This window comes from Brassica napus, chromosome C9 (genome assembly GCF_020379485.1).
Source record: "Brassica napus cultivar Da-Ae chromosome C9, Da-Ae, whole genome shotgun sequence".
Classification (NCBI taxonomy): Eukaryota; Viridiplantae; Streptophyta; class Magnoliopsida; order Brassicales; family Brassicaceae; genus Brassica; species Brassica napus.
The window spans coordinates 23822307-23832317 of record NC_063452.1 but is presented as its reverse complement, the minus strand read 5'-3'; the positions used below and the strand labels follow the sequence as shown (position 1 = coordinate 23832317).

General features: G+C 32.5%; 2 protein-coding genes across 2 annotated transcripts; both read left to right on the top strand.

Moving 5' to 3' along the window:
- Positions 1-527: 527 nt before the first annotated feature.
- Positions 528-1116, top strand: LOC106418337 (30S ribosomal protein S17, chloroplastic). Its single transcript, XM_013859022.3, has one exon. It carries the CDS (start codon positions 573-575, stop codon positions 1002-1004), a length of 432 nt encoding a protein of 143 aa, XP_013714476.1. The 5' UTR covers positions 528-572; the 3' UTR covers positions 1005-1116.
- A 6892-nt stretch (positions 1117-8008) lies between these two features.
- Positions 8009-8806, top strand: LOC106418338 (30S ribosomal protein S17, chloroplastic). Its single transcript, XM_013859024.3, has one exon. It carries the CDS (start codon positions 8224-8226, stop codon positions 8641-8643), a length of 420 nt encoding a protein of 139 aa, XP_013714478.1. The 5' UTR covers positions 8009-8223; the 3' UTR covers positions 8644-8806.
- Positions 8807-10011: the final 1205 nt, after the last annotated feature.

Sequence of the window (10011 nt, the reverse complement as noted above, 5' to 3'; positions counted from 1 at the left end):
ATCAGTAATTTAAAGTTTTTGCTATTAAAGATACAAATGATCAAAAAAATATATGAGTAGAAAGCATCATTTAAAAAAAAAAATATAGACGTTAATATTAAAAATATACTATATGTGTTAATATCATTTAAATTTAATTACATATCCTATCAAATTTTTTAAAAAAATTGTTTGGATTAATAAAATTGATTTATACGTTCGCACCAATTTAATTATATATGTAATAGTTACTGACTTTTAATTATTCAATATATATTTATTATTTCATAATATGTAAGAACATATAATACATAAAATAATTTTTATATATAATTTTTATATATAATTTTTATCCCGCGCCAGGTGCGGATATCCTACTATAAATCAAAACAATAATGCGACTATAGGAGTAGTCCAATAGTGTTTTAGAATATGAAAAGGCTTAGTCACGGGCCAATATATAAGTATATATTAGAAACATAGATCCATGTTTGGGCCCAATAGTCCATTTACAGCCCAATATTTAAGTGAATCACCCACATCTGCTTTCCATTATAAATCTCACCTTATCTTCATCGTCCACCCCCAAATCAATGGCGTCGTTAGCCTCATCTCTGCAATCTCTGAAGATCTCCTCCTCCCCATTCACCCATGGCTCCACTCCACTCTCTTCTCTCTCCAAACCCATTTCCTTTCCGAACACTAGGAAGCCCGGTTTAGTCCCGGCGATAAGAGCCATGAAGACGATGCAAGGACGCGTGGTGTGCGCAACGAACGACAAGACGGTAGCGGTGGAAGTGGTGAGGCTAGCTCCACACCCGAAGTACAAGAGGCGCGTGAGGATGAAGAAGAAGTATCAGGCGCATGACCCTGATAACGTGTTCAAGGTGGGTGACGTTGTGAGGCTTGAAAAGAGCAGGCCCATCAGTAAGACCAAGTCTTTCGTCGCACTTCCTGTTCTCAAGAGGAGCGATCTTGGGATTCCGATGGAGTCTCAGCAGCCGTCGCCGCCGGGGGAAGAGTAGAATGGTTGTTTATTTGTCTCTGTCCAAACTTGAGTTGTAATTCAGTTGAACTGTTGTTTGTTCTTGGAATGTGTATTTGGTTTTCAGTTGAACTAGACTCTTTATTTACCTACCTCAGATCTTCGAGTCCTTGAATGCTGCTTCTACATGGTGAAGCAACAAAAGCTCAATGGTTCTTCCATCTCCAATTGAATTTGTCCATACGGACCATTTTTTCTGGACTTCAATTGGTAGGTCTATTTGTAAAGGGGACTATAATCCAAAAAAGAAAAAGAAAGAGCTATAAGCTGAGCTATTTCCTCCACCTCTCCAACCACAAGCCCTTGGACCTGTGGTAGAACCAAATGTACTGCAGCGATAAGCTCTCTTTTCTTACATTCCCATGCTTTAGTTCAAAACCAAGCTACTCTACACAATGTGACAATCAAATAGCTTCCATTTCATATTCCAACCAAATGTCAATACAGGATGATTTGTATTAGGGGTCTCCTATTACCAAACAAAATAAAAAAAAGTGAGTTGAAAATTCGAAACAAAACATGAGTGATCTTCTAGTCCATTTTTGTGATGAGTTTCTTCATCTGAAACCTCCAGAAACAAAAGTAAGCGAAACCAAGTCCGATCAAAACATAAACCCAAATCTTATCTTCCATACTCTCCTCGCACGACACCATATGCTGCCCATCCACCACCGCCACCAAACACCTAAAGAGGACTATGCAGGGGAGACTCATCTAAAGCAGGGGTGGCTTAAATGGGGGGCAACAATCTGATGTCTTCCCATTTCTTAATAATTAAAAGTCCGATTTTTAAAATATACATGTAATTTTATGTTAAAATATATCATAAAGGGCTAAACTTCTTTTATATATATATTTATTTTTGTCACAATTTTTGTAAAAAAAAATTATAATATTTGTTAATTAAAAACCAATTTATTTAAAACTTTGAACCATTATTAATTTGAAACACTATCCCCAAAACCCCACCTCTTAACTCTAAACTCTAAATCTACATTAGTTAACCGTAGGGTAAAAATACATTTTCACCCTTTACTGAAGCTTATTTTTGTCATTTTCTTCATTGAGGACTATTTTTGTGACAAAAACTAAAAAAAATCTATCTTATGGAATTTCTATTATTTTAGTTTTAAGGATCCAAAATTCCTTTTGCAATAAAGCCCGTAAAATTCTTGAGCTAGACCTGATTGAAAGAGGTAAAAAAAAAAGATATAAAAGAGTTTTGGTGCTATTAGAACTTTTCCAAAAGAAATTCTATAACTTAAATATATAATTTTTTTGCTCTCTAAAAAAGAACTTTAAAACTTCAAATTTAGAGTTTTAACTTTTTTTTTTTGATGAAATTTGAAATTTATTGATCAACATTTGAAATTTTTACAAACGATTAAAAGTTGTTCAGTGTCTTAGGTGCCAACGACAAACAAATCGAATGCTAAAGAGTAACTTGAAACCATCTTCTTAGTAACCCTTCCAATCTGTGGCCATGAGTGTATCGCAAAGAGCAAATGCGGTTCCGAACTGCCTTGTCTATGAGTCTTCTTAATTGATCCCTCTGGATCCCTCGTTGCTGGTGACGCCTTGAATTTCTTTCCTTCCAGACGTAGTACACGGAAGTTTGGAATAGCATCCTTGCGAGAATTGAGTCGAGGCTTTTTCCTCCCATAGTACGTAGCCGATTGACAGTCCATGCCCAATCTGGGTTGATGTTCCGTCCAACAAGTGGTCTTGCCAGAGATTCCCATATCGTGTAAGAGTATGGGCAGGCGAAGAACAGGTGATCTCTTGTTTCATTTCTCTCTCCACAAAAGCCACAAACCTGAGTAATACCCCATGTTCGCATGCGATCTCCCGTTGATAACCTGTTCCTTATTGACAACCATGTTATGAAGGAGAATCTAGGAACCCCCTGTGCGAACCATACCACTTTACACCAATCCACGTTACTTCTCCTTTCTCTTAGTTGATCCCAAGTTCTTGCCGCTGAAAATGTGGTCCTGTAATCATCAACCCCATGCTTCCATAGTATAATATCGCGCCCTTTAGTGGAGGAGGGAGCAGCCGCCGCTAAGATCTTGCCATAAAGCTCCCCGTACCGCCGACTCCTACGTCCGCGAATGTTCCACGTATTCCCCCTCGCTGCGTCACTGACTTTGGCATGGCGTGATATACCCAGATAAGTGGTGCCCACCGCTCCTGTAATATTAAACAATTTCCCAATTCCAAGCCAATTGTCAAACCAGAAGGAACTAGTTCTACCATCCCCGATATCAAATCTAACGAACTCATAGGCCACATCTCTTAGTTTCAGGAGCTTCCTCCATATCCAAGATCCATTTTGTTCTCCTCTCACATCCCAAAAGGAATTATACCTGAGCAAGTAGTGTCTCACCCAACTTACCCATAGGGAAGCCGGTTTTGTGTAAAGTCTCCAAATGAGTTTAAGGGCAAAGGCTCTTGCCGTGTCCTTGAATTTCCGCACACCCAGACCACCTTCGTCCTTAGGCAAACAGAGATCCTCCCAGCTGACCTTAGCTTTGTGAGTTTGTGTAGGTGAGCCCGACCATAGAAACGCGCTGCACATGCTTTCGATGGTGTCATAACACTTGGCCGGTAGGATAAAAGCCGAGCTCCAGAAGTTAACCATGCTTGTAATGACCGACTGGATCAGTTGTAGTCTTCCTGCAAAGGACAGAAATCTGTTGGACCAACACAGCATCTTCCCACGAATCTTTTCTATAAGCGGTTCATAGTCATGGCTGGATAGTGTCTTCGTTGTTAACGGCATTCCTAGGTACCGGATTGGTAGGGTACCGAGACTGATACCCATAGAAGCCGCAGTAGTGAGGAGAGCAGAGATGTTCCTTCCTGTAACATAGATGGAAGACTTTGCTACATTTATGTGTAACCCAGAAACAGATGCAAACCGGCGCATTACACCCAGAATACCCAATAGCGATTCGGAAGTCCCGTTGGTGAAGACCAGTATGTCGTCCGCGAAGCACAAGTGAGTAAGTTTTACATCTTGACACTGCTGATGATAACCAAATTCCCCCGCATCTGCAGTTATAGAGTTTTAACTTTTAAGTAGTGAAACTTCATATTTGAAGTTATAGAATTTAATGTCTTCCCATTTCTTAATAATTAAAAGTCCGATTTTAAAATATACATGTAATTTTATGTTAAAATATATCATAAAGGGCAAAATTTATTTTATATATATATTTGTTTTTGTCACAATTTTTGTAAAAAATATTTATAATATTTGTTAATTAAAAACCAATCTATTTAAAACTTTGAACCATTATTAATTTGAAACACTATCCCCAAAACTCCACCTCTTAACTCTAAACCCTAAGTCTAGATTAATTAACCGTAGGGTAAAAATACATTTTCACCCTTTAATAAAACTTATTTTGGTCATTTTCTTCATTGAGGACTATTTTTGTGACAAAAATTAAAAAAAAATCTTATCTTATGGAATTTCTCTTATTTTAGTTTTAAGGATCCAAAATTCCTTTTACAATAAGGCCCGTAAAATTCTTGAGCTAGACCTGATTGAAAGAGGTAAAAAAAAAAAGGATATAAAAGAGTTTTGGTGCTATTAGAGCATTTCCAAAAGAAATTCTATAACTTAAAATATATAATTATTTGCTCTCCAAAAAAGAACTTTAAAACTTCAAATTTAGAGTTTTAACTTTTAAATAGTGAAACTTCATATTTGAAGTTATAGAATTTAATGTCTTCCCATTTCTTAATAATTAAAAGTCCGATTTTAAAATATACATGTAATTTTATGTTAAAATATATCATAAAGGGCAAAACTTATTATTATATATATATATATATATTTGTTTTTGTCACAATTTTTGTAAAAAATATTTATAATATTTGTTGATTAAAAACCAATTTATTTAAAACTTTGAACCATTATTAATTTGAAATACTATTCCCAAAACCACACCTCTTAACTCTAAACCCTAAGTCTAGATTAGTTAACCGTATGGTAAAAATATATTTCCACCATTTAATAAAACTTATTTTGGTCATTTACTTCATTGATGACTATTTTTGTGACAAAAACTAAAAAAAAAATTATTCTATGGAATTTCTCTTATTTTAGTTTTAGGGGTCCAAAATTCCTTTTGCAATAAGGCCTGTAAAATTCTTGAGCTAGACCTGATTGAAAGAGGTAAAAAAAAAGGATATAAAGGAGTTTTGGTGCTATTAGAGCATTTCCAAAAGAAATTCTATACCTTCAAATATATAATTTTTTGCTCTCCAAAAAGGAACTTCAAAACTTCAAATTTAGAGTTTTAAGTAGTGAAACTTCATATTTGAAGTTTTACTACTCAAAACTCTAAATTTGAAGTTTCATCTTTTTATTTGCATCTTGGTCATTATAATTAATTAGGTGTTTTCCTGCACCATGTGCAGTAAGAAATTTTTTAAATCTAATGTATATTTAAAAATAAATTTATTAAATATTATATATTTTACTATTTTCTTACTAATATTTAATATAGATTTGATATATATTAAATCAATTTTCATAAAACTAATTAAAATTGTATAATTATCAAAATTTAGCCTAAACAATATTTATAAAATTTGTAGATATATAAGAAACTAATGATTTTACGGTTAGTTATTAAATTTTTTAAAAAATTGTAGAAATTTTTGAAAGGTTTAGTAATACAAATTGTAAATTATACAAAAATAATAACATTTCGAAATTTGAAATGTTATATATGAATATATTTATTTTATAGATGATGTATGAGCTATTACCATATTTAAAAAAAGTTTACCAAAAAGAAATATCAATATTAAATGTAATATATGAATTATTACCATATTCTAATAAGTTTGTCAAAAATATAAATCAACATTAAATGAAATTATCCATGTCATATTTTTCCGGAAGCCATGTCATCCATTTCAGTAGCTATGTCATATTTGTTTTGTGAAATTGATTGTATAGAGAACATGTGGCAAAATCACTTCGCAAATATAGTCTAGGGGATTATACCTCACATTTATGATTTTTAAGCATTTTCTCATTCATAGTTTTAATCTTTACAACTTTTGTATATTTTAAATATTTCAAATTTATTTTTATAAATTTAAATTTTACACATAATTTAAAAAAAAATAAAATAAGATTTATAATATTTTAAAAATAGAGTTAGACAACAAAAATATTACAAAAGAAACTTAATAAAAAAAATTTAAGAAAATACATGAAGACATAATTATTAAACAAATTTAAATATTACAACAACACTAATAATCTAGTAAATTTTCTCCGAAACTTCTAAAATATTGTCCAAACAAATTTTGTGTAATCGAAAATTGAACATTAAGAAAATAATTTTATGTAATAATATGGTATTTTGCTTGTAGTTTAATATTTAGCTATGTATTTCTATTTATAATTTTATATTTTAATATAAGATTTTATTAATTAATTTACTATAATATTTTATATATGTGCTAGTTATTTATAAAATGTTTATGGATTATATTAATTATCATAAATATAAGGAACATAGTGTAAATTACAAATAATTTTGAAGTTAAATTTAAAGTTTTGCTTTTGAAGAATAACACTTTGAAATTTCAAATAATATAGAGTCTTTTTGGAGATACTCTTAGGGATATAGTATCCCACATCAGAAATGGTTAGAGACATTAAGTAATATATACAGGTTTAGAACCAATCCAGTTATCATCAATTGGTTTTAAATTGGAAATCCATATTAAACTTGAATCTAATATAGTATCAGAATATGATTCTAAAAATCCTAAACCCCTAATTAATATAACTTCTTTAGTTAACGCTATTGATCGGGTATAACTGTCTTAGTAAACTCGCTCGACTGAGTATAAATGTCCTAAAGTTAAAAAAAATATTTGTCTGATAAGAACAATCATCTCGAGGATGGGTATTAGGGATATAGTATCCCACATCGAAAATTTAAGAAAACTTTATGTAGTATACAAAGGGTTAGGAGCAATCCACTTATCGACAATTAGTTTTAAATTGAAATTCATAGTAAACTCGAATTTAACATGGTATCAGAGCATAGATCCTAAAAATCCTTAACCTCTAATTAATATAACTTCTCTATTTAACCTTCTGGACCGGGTATAACTGTCTTACGAAAGTCGCTCGACCGAGTAAACATCCTAAATTTTCGAGATTTTTGGCCGATAAGAGCATCATCTCGAAGATGGTATTAGGGATATAGTATCCCACATTGAAAATTCTAAGAGACATTAAGTAGTATATAAAATGTTAAAACTAATCCATTTATCACAAATTGGTTTTAAGTGAAAACTCATAATAAACTTGAATCTAACAGGTGCCGAACCAATTAGATTTAACTGATGCTGCCGGAAACTCCTTTCAAAACCCACTGCTTTCCTCCAAAATTGCAAGATTTTTTCATCAGATTCATCAGTTCAAACACTGTCGGACCTCCTCTCCACAACCACCACCCAACAACTCACCGCCTCTCCCCTTTTTTGGCAAGAAGGCACCGTAAAACTCAAACCTTCACATATGATAGGAAAAAGAAACCTAAGTCACGAGGGAGCACACATGAGATCTTCTCCTCAAAAAATCTAGATATACAAATTATTCTTTGAAATGCTCCTAGATTAATGTAAGAGTATTTCCAAAAAATCTAGACATGCACAACCACCGTTTCCCCACCACTTGAAATTTGATTTTTGAAATGCTCCTGAATTAAACTCGAGAGATGATGTATACTTCTATATTTTCCTATAAAATAGAGATCTCTATTATAGAACTGAAAATGCTTTAATGTATGCATCTATAATAAAGTCCTATTTTAGAGGAAAATATAAATGAAAGTTATTTTTTGCCTCTATATTTAAAGGTAGAAATATCATATTTGAATTAATGTACACCAATATGTAAGTGGTTTTTGAAGTCAAGAGTGAACGATTTTAATGAATAAAAACAAATTTTGTTTCAGCTGAATATAAAACAAAAGTTAATGTGACAATAGAAGTTTAAGAGGCTTAGTCACGGGCCAATATATAAATATATTTTGCATATAGAGATCCATGATTAGACCCAATAGTCTATTAACAGCCCAATATTCAAGTGGATCACACATCTGCTTTCCATTATATAAATCTCACCTTATCTTCTTCGTCCCCCTCAATCAATGGCGTCGCTAGCCTCATCTCTGCAGTCTCTGAAGCTCTCCTCCTCCCCATTCACCCATGGCTCCACTCCACTCTCTTCTCTCTCCAAACCCATTTCCCTTCCGAACACCAAGAAACCGGGTTTAGTCCCTGCGATAAGAGCCATGAAGACGATGCAAGGACGCGTGGTGTGCGCAACGAGCGACAAGACAGTGGCGGTGGAAGTGACGAGGCTGGCTCCACACCCGAAGTACAAGAGGCGCGTGAGGATGAAGAAGAAGTATCAGGCGCATGACCCGGAGAACGAGTTCAAGGTGGGTGACGTTGTGAGGCTTGAAAAGAGCAGACCCATCAGTAAGACCAAATCTTTCATCGCGCTTCCTGTTCTCAAGAGGAATGATCTTGGGATTCCGATGGAGTCTCAGTCGCCGCCGGCGTAGGGGGTAAAGAATGGTTGTTTACTTGTCTCTCTGAGCAAACTTTGTAATTCAATCGGACTGTTGCTGTTCTTGAAGTGCGTTTATTTTTGAATTCGATGTCTATCAATGGTGTATTGCAACTGTGCAAGTTCTTCGGCTTGGTGAATGGACATTTTAACCCAAACCCATCCCAACCAAAGAACCAAACTGAATCGATGTCCACAAATGTCCGAAATTTCTAAATGGACTGAATCAAACCTAGAACTAAATGGATACGAACTAACATTTTATATCTTAACAATATTAATTTTAAAAATAATGAAAACTAGATTTTGAACCGCTCGTATTTGTTTTTGAAATTAAATAAATACTTATACAAATTAATATATAAATTTAAACACAATTTATCCGAAACCGCCGATCAAATAAAAAAAAACAAAAACTAAAATTGAACTAAATTTCAGAAATAACCAACCAGATCAAATATATTTGGAACCGATAATAGCAATATTTTATTTAAGATATAAGTAACGTTTTCTATCCAGTTTGGATCTGCGGTGGCATTATATAATATGGATTGGTCTATTTTATTCATGTAGCATTCTAAATTTGGTGGCCGTTTTAACATTTTAGTTTAAATGCATATACATTATTTTGTTTGTATAATACTATAAATACATATTTTCATTCAAAGTGTGAGAGTTGTTCTTTTGATATAATCTACTATAAAAGAAATTTTAAAAATGATATGAGTATTTAGTTAGTATTGATATTATAAAGTAGAGAACTTGCGTTTTCTTTAGTGAAATTTAATAAAGATATCGATTGTCAGCTATAATGAAATTGAATTTGTCTTATCCTATATTTATATCTTAATCACCTTATAATGATACACAAGATTTTGATTATAAGGTGTTGTTACGATTGGTAACCAATAATAAATTGAATATGTGGAGAAAATATTAATTGGAATGCATAATTTAGGCTCAAGGCTTTAAGTCGACAACAAATTTTTTTAATTTAAAATTTCAGTACCAATTGAAATTGTTGTTATTTGTTTAGTGTCCAAAAATATATAATGCTGCAAATATTTAGGAATAAATCAACAAATGACGATCGGCATAAATAGATAGTGTAGGTGGTCTAATTTGCATTACCCATTTTATATTTAATGAATTTTTAATTGTTAGACAAAATCATAACGACACAAAAAAAAAAATCCTAAGTAGAATAAGGGCAAATCTAAAAAAGGTCTTGTTTTAATTGTATTGATTAGATGAAACAAATATAGTTATACCATTTAATTTGTTAAGTATTGACTAAAATATTTTTAGAAAAATATAAGGTAACTGTTATGAACCAGAAAACTCTAAATCCCTAAGCTAATAC

Coding starts and splice junctions, on each gene's coding strand:
- LOC106418337 (XM_013859022.3), top strand. CDS start 573: ATGGCGTCGTTAGCCTCATCTCTGCAATCTCTGAAGATCTCCTCCTCC.
- LOC106418338 (XM_013859024.3), top strand. CDS start 8,224: ATGGCGTCGCTAGCCTCATCTCTGCAGTCTCTGAAGCTCTCCTCCTCC.